This window comes from Carettochelys insculpta, chromosome 1, assembly GCF_033958435.1.
Source record: "Carettochelys insculpta isolate YL-2023 chromosome 1, ASM3395843v1, whole genome shotgun sequence".
NCBI classification, from domain to species: domain Eukaryota; kingdom Metazoa; phylum Chordata; order Testudines; family Carettochelyidae; genus Carettochelys; species Carettochelys insculpta.
In genome coordinates this window covers 355,346,490-355,363,702 of record NC_134137.1, presented here as the reverse complement: position 1 = coordinate 355,363,702, position 17,213 = coordinate 355,346,490, and the positions used below count along the sequence as shown (strand labels likewise).

Here is a 17,213-nt window from a genome sequence, read left to right as displayed (position 1 = left end):
CTGTAATTCCTAGCATGTAATACAGTCCATATCAAAATTAATAGGTGGTCCAAATCTTTCCAGATTTCATATACAAGAAGATTGTTGAAGTCATTCAGAATGTATTTCAGATGCTACATTAACTGATTTTACATTTAACCATTATAGAATTACAGGGGCTGAAATGAAAATAATTTCAATTTTCAGTTTACAAAGTAAATTGAATGACAAAAAGTGAACACATCAACTCTGATATTACTATAGCTCTTACTTGCAGCCACTTCTAGTACATTGTCCTCTCCCTGAACAGAATCTGAGGCAAGATGGACCAATGTAAACTGTTGAGATAAGAAATTGGTTAAATTAAAGGTTATGTTATTTCACATGGAAATATAACCAACACTTCGTTGAGTCTATAGGTTTGATCATGCAAACAGACATCAGTGTTTATCTATAGCACTATTGACAGGAATGGAATTACCTGAAGGAGTAAAGATCCACTCTGTAGTACCTCTCTGCAGGACTGAGTAAATTAATATTGACTTAGAGCAGGGAGATTGCTGGATAACCTAGTTATTACTGGATGCTATATATCTGGGTGCCCTGCCAGTCTGAGGTGCTGGAGATGTTTTAATAAATGTACCTGCTTTGTTTAAAGATTTCTAAAGAGAAGAATAGAAGTAACTGGCTTGCTGGGCCATTTCTTATTCTTTCCCTTTCACCACTCTGTTTTGGGAAGGTAGGCATACCATTAGCATACCTGCAAAATTTTAAAAGGTTATTCTTTCCCTGACTGAAATTAATGGTAATGCTCCTGTAGGATTCAACGCATTTCTATTAAGACAGCTGTATTAATGTTTCATTTCCATTTAACAAAAATAAATCATATGCACTGAATAACCATTCCAGGCACCCAACAACATACATTTCTCACTTTTCTTCTGTAAGAGAAGCTTTTTTATTTGCAAGGTAACAATCATATTCATTGACACAAGAGGTCAGGAAAGATTAGCTAGGATAATCTCAGTGTGGTTTTTATGGGATAATCCGAAAGAACACATTTACTAACCATTTTGAGGGTAAATTTTTGTAAACCTGACATTCAGAAACTAACAGCATTAACTGGAGCAAGAGACAGTGCAAACACCTAGGGAATATCCCCTTATCCCACATCTCTGTAAATGCACTGTAATCCTGAACGGACATCAAGACTCTTCTGTGCAGACTACCAACTTCATAAAGCTGTGGAACTTGTGTAGCAAATATTGGAATGTTATCAAAAACTGTCTGAGACCAGTTCTTTCTTTTGTTCTTAAACTACTGCCCCTCATGACAGAGAATATGAGCAACGTTCATGTAAAATAGACAGGTCATAAAAGCAGCCTTTGCTGTAGACTTCATGGAGTCTCTCTAGCTTTCCTCCTCTTCTGCATATAGAAGCTCAGCTTTGGACGGGGTTACATTACCTGTTTTTTGATTCATTTACTTGGCCTACTTCTGCTGTGCTGTGAATGTCATTCTTGTCAGGTCAGAAAAAGCTTGATCAAAGTTGAAAGTTTGCAAGAGCATTGGACTTTGGATTTTGTGTTTGAATTAAACCATATTTTAAATGTGATTTGGAGAGCTAAAAGATCAGTGTGTTGCATCTCTGAAATGTTTTGCTCTCTTGATCCCACACTTTTTAACTGGCAGGCTGTGTGAGTAATTTGTAAACACATATGGGTCCAAGCCTACTAAGTGCTGCATGCCTTCAATTCCACTGATCTCTATTCAGGCTGAGAGCACTTAGCACCCTGAAAGACCAGGTTCTTCAGGCCAGATACAAAGATACAATGGACATAATTCAACTGATTTTAGTAGGTTTTGGATTGCGGTATTTAGTGGGTTTGCTGGCTCATAAAGCTGTTTGTAGGCTACAGCATTCAGTGTTTAAAATCCTTTGTCAGAGCTACTTTTATTGCATGACTATTAATTCAGCACATTTTGTTCTAAAGATAAAGATAGTTTCATGGATTTATGGTGAAATTCTGACACTACTGAAGTCAATGGGATTTTACCACTGACCTCAATAGTGGCAGGACTTTGTCCTTAATCATTTCACCTATTTTTTTTATTCCTGGTCTTACAGAATAGTTGATTTCTTGGTCAAGATATAGTCAAGGTCTGCTGAGAGGTTTGCAGGATCTGTAGGTAGCCCATCGTGTCTGATGATGACATCTTGAGCTTGCACAGGCTCATCGGTTGTGGACTCGCATGTGGCTGAGGAGTCCAAGCTTTGAACGGCATGGGCATTCACAGTGGGGGAAAGGGAATTGTCCTGGCTCTGTTGGTGCGGCTGCTGCTGTTGCTTTCTTCCTCTCATGAACATCAATGAGGCGTACGCGTCGCTGCTCTTCAAAGTTGTCATACGCATTTCATACGAGAGCATGACAGCCTGTTCAGTCTTTTGTATGCTGCTCTAGCTGATCTGGTTTTAAACCAGCATGAGCAATGTTGGCCTTTACACAGTCTTTATATCTCTTGCAAGGCCTACCTTCATTTGTTTTGCCCTGGGAGAGTTCACTGTAGAGGAGTTGCTTAGAGATTCTTGACTCCTCCATTCATATGATGTGCCCTGTCCAGTGAAGCTGGGCTTTCAGAATCATGGCTTTGATGCTTGTGGTTCCTGCTCTGTCCAGGAGTTCTAGGTTCGTAATGTGCAGTATTGACCTCAGGCTGCGTGTGTGAAAGCACTCCAGCAGTTTTATACCTTCATTATGGGCAAACTGATAAATCAAATAGCATACAAGTTAATGAAGGTACTATCCAACATAACTCTCAGCAAAGCCAAAAAATGTACCTTAGAACAGGGGTAGTCAATAGGTAGTCTGTGGGTCACATCCAGACTGCTGTCAATAATAACAGCCACAAAACAACTTCTTCTTTATCTTCCTGTACCTTGACTATATCTTGAGCAAGAAACTTGGACCTTGATTAAAAACAATCAACTACCCTTATCTTAGAATCATGGAACCGACAGACTGACGACATAAGGAAGTAAAAGAAGATGTGGGGAAACAGTATTACAGATTGATTAGAACTAATCTAAAAACACAGCTCATCTCACAGCATTTAATCTGAATCATTAATATGTGGGTGAGACCAGTCCTGATTGAATGAGCACATAGAATCAAGAGAAGAAAAAATTGCCATCCAAACAAGAAAGCTCCTGACATTGCATAGAATAATGACTATTAATCATGACACAGCCAGGATGTATATTTGACAATATGATGGAGGAACAGCTCTGCCATCTGTTTAGGAACCTATTGACAATTAAGACTATAACATTCAAAACTATGAGGAGTTAGCCATAATAGACAATTATGTGATCACAATGCCAAGCGATGGACAAGCATGGATCCCAGCCCAAAAAAGCTAAATCAGCAAGAAAACCTAGGAAGATTTACGCAGAAATCAATGCACAGACAGTGATGGGGAGATATCAAACCCATTAGTGATCAAATATTAATCTCATGGCCTGTATAAGGATATCTCAAAACAGAGACAGAGTGCCTCATTATGACTTCAGAAGAGCAGTCATTAAGCGCTGAGTACATTTGAAACAAACTGACCAAGAGAACTGCTCTCCAAACTGCAGAATGTGTTCGGAAAAGGATCAGATGGTGAATTTTGTTTTGAACACCTGCAGGAGCCTGGCTGAGAGAGAGTATACGAAGAGAGACAATTAGGTTGCCAATTACCTTCATTGGAGCCTCTGTGGCAAAAATGGATTTAAATGAAATATGCAAAATTATGACCCATAAATTTGAAAGTACCCTAGAGAATGAAGAGGTGAAAATTTTCTAGGATCTGGCAATTGTCACAGACCTACCAGTGCAGGTCTGCAGGACAGACATAGTGCGGGGTAGAAAAGAAAACAAAAAAGGACATGTTAATTGACATTGCTGTGCAATCAGAGAAGTGTAAAAAGGCAACAAGCTGAGAAGATAGTTATATATGAAGAACTGTTATGAAGTGGAACAATTGTGAAAAACTAGAACAAAGATGACCCAGTGACCTGTAAAGTACTTGGAGCAATCCCAAAGAGTATGGATGGGCAGCTCAAGAGCACAGTAGGAGTAGAAAAAATTCCAGTCATTGGTTTCCAGAAGATCACACTCTCCAGTACTGCAAGTAGTTTAAGGAAAGTTAAAAGAGAACGATTATATTTGAGCATCTAAAATGCAGGGATTAAGCAGAAGATTTAACAAAACTCCTGATTACTCAAACCTATGGCAGTAGTAAATTATCAGGATTTACTGTTGATTTATGGGGATATATTTTAGACAGTAGCTTTCCCATTTTTATACTTAAAAGTTTTGTACTGTGTGAAGGATATTTTTTAAAGAAAAAAATCACCAGGCTGTATGATATTTTGAATTAACATTCCAAATCCTGTATTTTAATTCCTATCATAAAAAAGCTTGCACTGACAGCTACATTTTGCATTTCCTTACACAGTAACTCACCTTTCATAGACGTCAATGTTTTGACATTTTGTGTGTATATCCATGCACTTACCCTTCATTTTGCTTCATTTTTGACATAATGTCATTATATTCAAACACAAGAATTAATACTGCTGTGGGAATACTGAAATGATACTAAATCACACTAATGGGAATAAGGAAATAGCATTACCAAAAAAAGTGACAGAAATTAAATACTTCATTAGCTCAATATTTTTTTACATTATAATATCTTGGCAGTTTCAAAAGGATTTTCTTTTTCAAAATGCCAAAGGGCTTCTTCATGAAATGTAAAATATAATGATATTGCAAGCAGAGCTTGTATAAAATTAAAATAAAAATTGTTCTGCTTCTTGCTTCTTAGCATATCTGGAATCCCACAATTTAACCAGAAGTTTCAGACTATATAATAAACATTCATAATATAATGCATAATATAATGCAGTTTTATCTACTTCCCTAGCAGAACAAACTCCTGTGCTTCACAAATATATTGGCACATTGTTTTGTAGTAGAACTTCTTTCTTTTCACTAGCTGTGGCCCTCTCAGTGTCATCATTATATATACAAATCCAGGTTTATACACAGCGTGCATTCACAAAGAACTTGTTTATATTTTAAATATTCCTATCCTGATTGAGCCTACCTTTCCATGATTGTAAGATTTATAACCATGTGACTCAGTAAAGACTCCTACAGTTGCCTTGATTTTTCACAACAAATACACTATTTCTTTAAAAATATATATTTATAGGTATTAGTAAATAATTTAGTTAAATAAGCCTATAATAGCGGAAATACAGACATGTATTATCACAAATGATGCTTCTTCCTATAAAACACTGTACACAAAGTAAAAGCTGTCCTCCATGTTCTGGTGGTAGTGTTTCTTTACTAAGGTTTTCTGTGTCTAGGGCTACATCTACACAAGCCAAAAACTTCGAAATAGCCACGCAAATGGCCATTTCAAAGTTTACTAATGAAGCGCTGAAATACATATTCAGCACCTCATTAGCATGCGGGAGGCTGCGGCACTTCAAAATTGAGGCAGCTCGCCGCCGCGTGGCTCATCCAGACAGAGCTCCTTTTCAAAAGGACTCCACCTACTTTGAAGTCTCCTTATTCCCATTTGCTCATAGGAATAAGGGGACTTCGAAGTAGCCGGGGTCCTTTCGAAAAGGAGCCCCGTCTGGACGAGCCGCATAGTGGTGAGCCACATCAATTTCGAAGTGCCGCGGCTGCCCGCATGCTAATGAGGCACTGAATATGTATTTCAGCGCTTCATTGGTAAACTTCGGAATGGCCATTTGCATGGCCATTTCGAAGTTTTTGGCTAGTGTAGACACGGCCCAGGAAGTATATCAAATATTGTATTTGTTACTTAGGGAAGTACAGTACACATTCTTAATAGTTGTATGTTAACTGGATCTAAGCAGTCAAAAGAAATGTTATATTAGTTCCCCATCACAAAAATTCTACTTGTGGAAAGTTTTCAATTAAAAAATAGGATAATCAATGTTTTGCCTGCTGCAGCTCAATATATCATTTTATTGATTTCAATGCTTTTTCAGATTGCATAATTCCTCTCTAGCTTCATAAAAGACTGGAGACCAAGTGCACATAAGATGAACATTTAACAATTTGCAAATTCCAGCTTTATGACATAAGAAAATATGTGTCTATTGGGAACTGCATATAGAAACTGTACCTAAATGGTACATGATGATAACAGGTCTGAATACTAACTATTATCAATTGCCCACATATTTCCATGGATTGGTCCTGTTTGTCTCCAGCGAATCCTGGTGTTTCTGGTTAAAGCTGCACTGGGAAGAGGGATAGTGATTCGGCTCCACCTGAAATACATTTCACACATAAATGCCCCCATTTTAAAATGGCAGTTGTGAAACATTTGTATACACTGATGACACATTTATTTTACAATGAAGAATTTTAAGAACTTTATACTTGTATGAGCCTACATCGTGCTTTCACAGGTCAATGTCATACATAGAGGCTACAGCTTCATGAGAGGCTTTTCCCAGCAAAATTGTGCTTTTGTCCAGAAAAAATGTAGAGCTTCTACATGTAAAATGTGCTTAGTCAACAATTTTTTGACAAAACTCGGCACATCCACCGGCAGCGTTATATCTCTCTCCATTCAGGTATAACACCTCTATCGACAGTGTTTTGTCAACAAAATAGCCGTGTAGATGCCCTGGGTCCCTTCTGTAGACAGAGAGGGCTGCCAGTTTACCAGGCAGTCCCGTTTGCAGACGTTCCAGTTGGCCGTTCTGTTGAGAAAGAGCCAGGGAGTCTGGCTGCTCTCTGTCAACAGAGCAGATTGCTCTTTCAATCTGCTTTTATGTGTGCATGCATCTTATTGACAGAAGCTTTGATGGGAAATCCCTTTCAACAGTCACTTCTGTCAAACAATGCTCTTCATGTAGATGTAGCCTAAAAGGCCAGATGGGTCCACTGTGATCCTGTAGTATGACCTCCTGTATAATTCAAACCATAAACAGCCCCGATATAATTTCCAGAGCATACCTTTTAGAAAAAAATCTTGATTTAAAAATTGTCAGTGATGAAAAATCCTCCATGTCTCTAATCATTTGTTCCAATAGTTGATTATTTTCACCATGGAAAATTTACATTTTATTTCTAGTCTGAAATTGTCTATCTTCAAATTTGTTGAATTGTGTAACATCTTTGTTTGATAGACTGAAGAGCCAAATGTTAAATATTTGCTCCCCAAGAAAAAAAATCTTTTATCTGGGCCTGGTGACACAGGAAAGCTGTGAAAGAGTAAACTGAATCTGGGTTTTCCAAGTTCCAGGCTAGTGCCAATATTACTTTCTTACTCCATAGCTACCCAAAGGAGAATTTGGCCCCTGGTACTTAGTACATTACACTATATTTTATTAGAAGCATTTAAAATGAAGACAAAAATATGTTGTTGCTTATATTCAAAGTGTACTCTGCCTTTGAACTCCTTAGTACAATGAATTTTTCCCTGATACTTGACCTCTCCAAAGCTACAAACAGAGTTAAGCCTTTGGATCTGGTTGAGCTCCACTTGCAGTAGGACCTAAAGAAGGGATATAAAGGCTGCTATTTGCCACATTTACAGTCACCTAGTCGTAGGCTGGACAGGCAGGGGATGGCTCTGGCCATTTGTGCAACTTCTAGCTGTGTAGGTAGTTGTATGGTTGCCATCTTTAGAATTATCTCATATCTGCTGTAAATTATCGTTGATTGTAACGGTTCTCAAGGCACTGCTACACATCTTTGGTATAACCAGTGTGTGGCAATATTCCTACCCCGGCTCTACCACTGACTTGCCCTCTATTCTGAGGGCTGAAAGGAATGTGGGATACAGGCAGCTATGCCATCATGAGATTACCTTTGCAAGAGGAATCCACAGATGATTACTTAAATACACAGAAAACTGCCAGAGTAGCATCAAACTTATTTAACTGGGAACAGGATCTGGCCCTTTATTCTTCTGTAACATTAATGCATGATTAGTATCTGACACCCAGGCAATGGCTATTTGTTTTCTTGCTGAACCTCTATATGCTGTTCTACTCAACAACATATTTACTATCAAAATTTTTGATTAGTGAAATGCAGATATATTATACTGTATTCCAGATGTCATATTTTTAAACCAGTAAAAATGTGGATCATGTAAAACATGGCTATAGATGGAACAGTCCTTTGTTATTATAATTTAATAGATTAACCAAAACAAAGACAAGTAAATTTTGCCTTTTTTTGTGTATGCATGTATGCTTGGCCCGTAGCATCAGAAGAAGAATACTGTTATATGACAAAAACAATCTGAAGTACATATCTTTTCATTTCTGGGCAGCCAGAAAAAACAGCTCCTTGCTGTCCTTGATTAATCATATATGAAAGGTTGCATGGGAACACTTTCTTCTCTGCTTCCCAGTGTCACAAAGAATTTATTTCCTTATGTGGTCTTGAATCTCAGCTGGTGGTGCATAGAAACTCTCTTACCCACTGTAGTTTTCAGAGGCATAGATGGTGCTGTGAGGAAGGTGAGATCCAGCACATATCTCAGGCAAGCACTCAGTATGAAGTAAGGACCAGGAACGACCATGATTGGTTGAAAACTCCAAGTTGACACTAATAACACAAACAAACAGAGTATTCACCACAGACTCAATGTACACACATCAGCATTTGTAGCACCAATATAAAAAACCTCTAAAACTTATTTGCATCTAAATAACAGCCATCTCTGATGCTGAAGTATGAAGTGCCCCTGTGAATGGGGTCTGAAGAGGAGGGGACAGAAAAACATGAACTGACTTGTTTCTTTTACTTTCTACTTCTGGGGAAAATTCTGTGTCTGTCAGTCATGTCACAGACATACTGGCTGACATATTTGAAATACGTTACTCAAATAATTAAAACTGGTGAGATTATGTACACTGTAGTGTTATTTTTGACAAATAAAATTTGCTATTTTTTGAAATTTTAAATTATGTGCAGAATTTTTATTATTTTAGCATAGAACTTCAGTTTTTGGTGCAGAATTCCCTGAGGAATATTACCTGTCAGTAAGAACCAATAGAGTGCAATACTGAAGAAATATACTAGGAGAGAGAGATTTATTGATCTGACTTCTAATAGATTTTATGATTTCCTTGGGAGAGTGACTAGATTGAGAAAGAAAATGAGTTATATTATTTATCTTTCATTCATCCAGAGCCATCTGGACTAACGGCCAAGTGACTGCCCAAGCATATAGCACACCATAGCACTCTTGAAATATTTTTGGCATACAACAGTTGCTTCGATTATGAAACAAAATAAAATTCAATATAGCTCAAAATATCCAGGATTTTCCAGTCCATGAATTCTGCATCAGGCTAGCTGGATACTAGCTCTACAACAGGTCAACTTGTCAGAGGAAAGAATATCTCCATACATCTCTGGAAAACACCCCAATCCATTCCTATATTGGGGTATTTCAATTGTGCTTCTGTTGAGGAAACCCCTTTTCTTTGTTCCATCCCTTCTCTCCCCCCTGAGGCTACATTGCTCATGGGAGCAGCATAATGGCAGTAGCCTTAGGGTTGGAGTAACATCAATGGGTTATTTCACTCTTGAAGAGACTGACTAGTCTTCCTTCTTTCTCTAATTTTTTTTAAATATCCAGTGTGGGCAAGGCCTCTGCTACTGTCAGTCACCAGAGAGGTATATTTAGAAATAGGGGAGACCTTATTTGTCACCCACCTAATGCTCCTTTATTCTTCTCTCTTTTTGATAGTCATCATATCCCACTATATTAACACAGTTTATCACTAGGTCCAAAGCTGCATATAGCAGCCAAAATCTACCAGTGAATGAAGACAGATGGAAATCAGACAAGGAAAAGACTCCTTATATTAGTAATTCTCAGATCTCAGTGGTTGACAAGAGCTCCACATTATTCAAAGGAACTATAGTAGTGTGAAATCATTGCTTCACTTACAATTATACAGATACAGATATCAGCAAAAAGACAGGTCATGTATTCTACAATAGGTTAATAGCATTGTAAAGGCATCCTGATTGGTTAATAACGTAGATTGGTTAATAATTAAATCATATAGCCTTTTAATATCAAGTACTTCAGACAGCCGCAGGATGCACACTAAAGAGCCACAAGTGGCCCCCCAAGTCTGAGGCTCGATATCAGTGTGTTAGATCATATAGCTGATCCCCTAACAATGCAGTGCTATTATTCCCTGTAATATATCCACAGCTGTTCACTGAGTTCCCATTAAGTTCCTCATGCCCACCCCTTGTATTAAAATAAAATATTTATAGTACATGACTCTGAGAATGGCTTTGGATTTCTTACATTCTGCAAGCCTTCAGCAAATAATGTGGAAAGCATTGCATTTATTAGAGATTTGTCATTTTATTGAAATATTCATGTAGAGGAATTTACTCAGTATAATTTGCTTCTAACATTCTATTTTAAATAATACAAATGAAGGATTTAAAAAAATCAGTTTGTCATTCTCAGAGGGGTAGTCATGTTAGTCTGTATCTTTCCAAACCAAAGCAAGCAGTCCTGTACCACCTTAAAGACTAACCATTTTATTTATTAGACAATAAGCTTTCATCATCCTGACATCACATCGTGGACCATGACTTTTCTACTTCAGAATAATTTACTGAGAATATGATTTTATTCAAAGAGTGTCATTTTATACAATTATACAATTATTGTCATGGTACTATAAATGTGTATTAAAATAGTTTATAAGGGTTTCAGCCAATTCATTTCAGATTTACCTATACTGATATTTTGGAGGGTCATATTCACTGAATATATTCTCTTGCTTTCCCAGTTATAAAAACATTATGAATAATACTGTAAGGCCAGAAGATCTGTGTTTCCAAATTATTTGTGAAGTGGAAATCAAGCATGTGATGACCTAGTGTTTCTTTTGTTGTGAAAGAGCTTCTGACATTCCTGTCTTTAAAACGCTCTGAAAGTGGTAAGAAAATTAATCTGAAGCCATAAAGATCACTACAAAACACTCCACTAGAAAATCTGTAATACAGATGATATAATAAATGAGTATTTTAAAAAGAAAACTTTAATTTAAAATTTAGCTTGCAAAATGCTGAGTACACATGGTTAAAAGATTGAAAACTGCTAATATAACCCATTTAATATGACAGGACAAATTCGAGCAGTCATTGCACGTAGATGACCACCAAAATCCACCCAAAGCAGTGGAACCATGGAGTTACTGCTGGCCTCCTTCCTCTAAGTTCCTCCCCAGATTCCCTGGAGAAACCTCTTTGCAGCCCTCTAGAAGAAAAGCCCAGAGTGCAATGTTCCAGAGTTAGGACTATATGTGAAGTGCTTGTTTTTAGGTCCCCACAGCCCTGACTTGACAATGTATACCTTGTACCATTCCAGCTTGGGTTATTTGTTCTATTGGCAGCAATGATCTATGGCAGGTTGGTATGTAGAGCTGTGGCTTGCATACATTCCTTCCTCAGAGAACACATGCAAACCTGTTCTGGAAACCATTCATTCGCACACTGTGATCCCATGATACATCAATGACATGATAACATTTCTTTTTATAAGACACAAGAAGGTTCTTGCCAGCACCTAATACTTTTACCTAACATAGCATGAAGAACCAAATCCTGTCATCTGTAATGCAAAAGTCCCATTAATGACACTGGGAGTTGTGTCAAAATATGACCTGAATAAGAACTGAATAATTTGACCAGTGAGCAGGGAAATAATAATTAGAGCCCTGCAAGTCTGCAGATATTCATTTTATACCCATGGGTATATCCAGGGCTCATTTTTGCAGATGTGGATGCCGATACAAATTTTTATCTAGAACCCTGCAAATATGTGGCTATCCCTTTTATATCCACAGGTATCTGTATCTGTGGATGTCGATATTGGCAGATAATTTTTTTGCAGATGCAGATGTGGATACAGATATCAATTGTGTATCCATGTAGGGCTCTAATAATATCTCCATAGAAACTGAGCCCTCACTCTATGCCCAGTGAAATCAGTGATAGATTTGCTATTCATTTTCAACTAGTACAGGATCATGCCCTACATGGTTTGCCCACAGTCAGACAAGATGTCTATGGCAGGATCAGGAAGTAACCTTACGTCTCCTGAGAACTAGGGCTGTATCTTAACCAAATGGCCACATTTCTTCCTGAAGTCAATAATCACCCTTCTACTGGCTTCAGACAGAATGAGTGGATTAGTAGTAGGTAAGATGCTTCATGCAAGCCTCAGACTTGTTTACCTTAGTTGTTTTGAACTGCTGTATTTCTGTGAAAAATATCCACATCATTTTACAGATCATCATCAACAATCATGGGCTCAGCGCCCATTGGTGTCTGATGCCTCTCTCACTATTTCCTCCCATCTTTCCCTGTCTAGTGCAGAGTGGCTTAGTTTCTGTAGGCTAGCTCCACACCAATCTACTATACTTCTACCCATTCTCTGTGGAGTCTGCCTCTACTATTCGAGCTGTCTATTATGCCGAATACCAAGGTCTTGATTTTTCGTTTGTTGTTCATTCTGCAAATATGCCCGGATAGTTGTTACTTCCGTTGCACAACCTTCTGCAGTAGGTTATCTTTTGGCTGTATCTTCCTATATAATTCCTCAGTGGTGACCTTCTGCATCAATCCTATTATCAGGATCTTTCTAGAACAATTCTTCCCAAATGCCATTATTCTTCTCTTCAAATCTTTCATTATCACCCATATCTCACATCTGTAAAACACACTGCTGAACGCACATGTTTTCAAGATGCTCAGCTTCATTCCTAAGCTAATTGTTTTGCTTTTCCAAATTTTATCCATCACCTCACTCTTGCTTTTGCTATTCTAGTTGCTATTTTCTTCTTACAGTCTAGATCATATGTTATGCTGCTCCCCAGATATGTGAACTTCTCTACATTCTCTAGTTCATTCCCATCTACACTGATCTTCCTTCCTATTTCCAAATACCATTGTTTTTGTTTTATTGATGTTCATAATCAGTCTGTACCACTTCCTTTCCTCATTTAGCACCTGTACCATTTTCACTAGCTCCTCCTCATCTTCCTCAGTGATAACTATATCATATGCAAACCTCAAGTTGTTATTACTTTTCCCATGCACAGACATCCCCTTCTACATCTTCCTTGATCTTGTCCCTCGCTCTGTCTAGATTCATGATGAAGATACTCGGCGATATTGGATCTCCTTGTCTAATACCGCTACTCATTCTAAACCAACTTCCCAACTCCCCACATGCTCTCACTGCTGCCTCCACATTGTCACTGATATCCTTCAACAACTGTAACAGTCCACTCTGTATGACTGCAACACTGCCCAAGTCACTTTCTGATCTAGATTGTCAAATGCCTTCTGAAAATTGACGAAGCAATACAGATGTTCTTGTTCTTTCGCCAAGCGTTCTCTACTATCAATTTTAGTGCCAATATCTGCTATATGGTACATCCAGATTTCCTGAACCCCACTTGTTTGTCTGCCAGATATTCATCTACCTGCGATCTTAGTCTCTCTGTCAGTATCATCATCAGCACCTTGCCTAGACGACTGGTTAGGGCAATAGTTCTGTAGTTCTTGCACTCCAATGTACTCCCTTTCTTGTGTACTGTCACTAGTATGGATCTTTTCCATTCCTTAGGTGCCTTCCCTTCTTTCCATGCTATATAACATAGTTGGTGTATTTCCTGAATCATGCTTTCTCCGCTGTATTTCATTATCTCTGCCATGATCTTATCATTTCCGGGGCTCTTGTTCTTTAGTCATTTCACTGCTGTTTCTACTTCCTCCTTCAAAATATACATCTCGCGCTCATTGCTCAGTGTAGATATCTCTTTCAGTTCTTCAATCAGTCTCTTGAAGACACTTGAGTCCAACTGTACTTTGTATAGACCAGTGCAATATCTCATCCATTGCTGCACAATCTTCTCCTTGTTCATGAGCACCTCTTCATTCTTGTTTTTGATTGCCACCTGCTTTGACTGCCACTTCCTATCAATGTTTCTAATCATCTTCCCATCTCCCTGGTCTTACATTCACCATAATACCTCTCTATATCTTCACACTGCTCCTCTAACTATTTGTCTTATCCTTTCTTTCCGCTTTCCTTACCTCATTGCTTTTCACCCTATATTACTGTTCTGCCCTCTCAGAAACATCCTTTCTGGTCTTCAGTGCTCAGTGTCTCTTGTGTAATCCACTTCTTATTGATCTTCTCTTCTGTGGGAAGAGTCTGCACAATTGCCACTTCTATTGCCGTGGCTATCCCTTGGACTCTCTTATCTAGGTCTTTCTCTGTGGCCTCATTCCTAATTGTCTTTTTGAGCGCTGCTCTGTATGCATTCTCTATTTCTTCCTCATCTAGCCTCGCCACGTCTCTTCTCTTCTTAAACTGTCTCTTACACTTTCTCTTGAATTTTATCTTGATGTTTGCGACTACTAGACTGTGGTCTGAGTATATATCTGCTCCTTGGAAAGTTTGGCACTGCTGTACTGATACTACCCATCTTCTTATCAAAATCATATCTATCATGTTATTGGACTTCCCATCATTTGATTATCATGTCCACTTCCTATAGTCCTTTTGTTGGAATCTTGTGTTGCAGATCACCATCTTGTGCTCCGTAGCAAACTCTAGTAGTTTCTCACCTTGTTCATTTCTTTCTCCATATCCAAACCTTCCCATGACTCTCTCCCAACCTCCATTAATTTTACAGATACTATAGTATAAAAAGTACAAGAAAGCAGGCTAGTTGCAAGATAATCTAGCCTGTTTTACCTGTTACCAGGTTGATGAGTTCCACAGCCCAGATTAATGGAAAACTGGATCATGTGGGTTATGGTGGTGGGCAGTACTGGCAGGACATGAAAGTAATCAACAGCCCAGACATTCCTGTTATACCCTTGATGATTCTTTTGCTTAAGACAGAACTTAGTTGCAGTAGTCTGAAGCTCCGGACTAATGACAACAGAAGCCAATGATGGAACCTTTGACAGAAATTAAATAATTAGATTCATATTAAAATTACACTGAAATGTATTATTTACAAAACAGCAGCAATAATTTCAAAGGGGCTAAACAATAGTAGTTCGTTATTCATCTTGATTCTTTCATGTTGTCTATTAAATTAAACAACTCCCCACAAAATAACCCAGACAAAAAGTAATTAAAAACAAAAAGCAGTCAAGTAGCACTTTAAAGACTAGCAAAATAGTTTATTAGGTGAGCTTTTGTGGGACAGACCCAATTCTTCAGACCATAACCAGACCAGAACAGACTCAATATTTAAGACACAGAGAACCAAAAACAGTAAGCAAGGAGGACAAATCAGAAAAAGATAATCAAGGTGAGCAAATCAGAGAATGGAGGAGTCGGGGGGGGGAGATCAAGAATTAGATTGAGCCAAGTATGCAGACAAGTCCCTATAGTGACTCAGAAAGTTCCCATCACGATTTAAACCATGTGTTAATCTGCCGAATTTGAATATAAAAGTCAGCTCGTCCACTTCTCTCTCTAAAACGGTGCGACAATGTCTCTTCAGTAACACACATACCTTGAGGTCATTGACAGAACGCCCCATTCCATTAAAATGTTGACTAACTGGTCTGTGGATCTGGAGTGTTTTGATGTCTGTTTTGTGCCCGTTGACCCTTTGTCTAAGGGAGTTAGAAGTCTGTCCAATATACAAAGCATCTGGGCATTGTTGGCACATGGGCTACGTCTACACGTGCACACTACATCGAAATAGCTTATTTAGAAATACGTCTACACGACAAAGTAGCACACATCGAAATAAGGGTGCCAGGAACAGCTGCAGACAGGGTCACAGGGCGGACTCAACAGCAAGCCGCTCCCTTAAAGGGCCCCTCCCAGACACAGTTGCACTAAACAACACAAGATCCACAGAGCCGACAACTGGTTGCAGACCCTGTGCATGCAGCATGGATCCCCAGCTGCCGCAGCAGCAGCCAAAAGCCCTGGGCTAAGGGCTACTGCACACTGTGACCATAGAGCTCTGCAGGGGCTGGAGAGAGAGCGTCTCTCAACCCCTCAGCTGATGGCTGTCATGGCGGACCCTGCTATTTCGATGTTGAGGGACGCGGATAGTTTACACGTGCCCTCCTTCGACGTTCAACTTTGAAGTAGGGCGCTACTCCCTCCTCAAACCCTATGCCACCAACGCTCCCAGCTATATCCGAGATACCACCGACTTCCTGAGGAAATTACAAAACATCGGAAAAGTTCCTGATAACGCCATCCTTGCCACAATGGATGTAGAGGCTCTGTACACTAATATTCCACATAAAGACAGATTACAAGCAATCAGGAACAGCATCCCTGATGCCACCACAGCCAATCTGGTGTCTGACCTCTGTAACTTTGTTCTCACACACACTCATTTCCGTTTTGGGGACAATTTATACCTCCAGATTAGTGGAACTGCTATAGGCACTCGCATGGCCCCACAATATGCTAATATATTTATGGCTGACCTGGAACAAGGATTCCTCAGCTCTCGTCCCCTGTTACCACTCCTCTACTTAAGATACATTGATGACATCTTTATGATTTGGACCCATGGTACAGAGGCTCTAGAAGAATTCCACAGAGACTTTAACAATCTACACCCCACCATCAACTTATGCCTCAATTACAACATGCAAGAGATACATTTCCTGGACACTACAGTACTAATCAAGGATGGCCTGATCAGTACCACACTGTACCGAAAACCTACTGATTGCTATACTTATCTACATCCTTCTAGTTTCCATCCTGCACACGTGACTAGATCCATTGTTTACAGTCAAGCTCTTAGGTGCAATTGCATTTGCTCTGATCCAACTGACAGAGACCAAAAACCACAAGAACTTTACCAAATATTCATAAACCTGAATTACCCACCAGGAGAAGTAAAAAAACAAATCGACAGGGCCAGATGCATACCCAGAGACCAGCTACTCCAAGATCGGCCCAAAAAAGCCAAGAACAGAACACCACTTCTCATCACCTACAGCCCCCAACTCAGACCACTGCAATGAATTATTAAAGACCTACAACCTATTCTTAATCAGGATGCTACACTCCAGAAGGCCCTGGGTGACATACCTGCTCTCTCCTACAGACAACCTCCCAGCCTC

At 39.0% G+C, this 17,213-nt stretch overlaps 1 protein-coding gene across 1 annotated transcript in view; it reads right to left on the bottom strand.

Moving 5' to 3' along the window:
• The window catches only part of RELN (reelin), a 543,431-nt gene that overhangs the window by 176,131 nt on the left and 350,087 nt on the right, over positions 1-17,213 (bottom strand). The window contains exons 14-17 of the mRNA XM_075016845.1: positions 14,851-15,059; positions 8,517-8,645; positions 6,237-6,346; positions 251-317 (exon numbers count right to left, since the gene is read on the bottom strand). Coding sequence (XP_074872946.1) covers positions 251-317; positions 6,237-6,346; positions 8,517-8,645; positions 14,851-15,059 — 515 coding nt within the window. The remainder of the gene's footprint in view (positions 1-250; positions 318-6,236; positions 6,347-8,516; positions 8,646-14,850; positions 15,060-17,213) is intronic.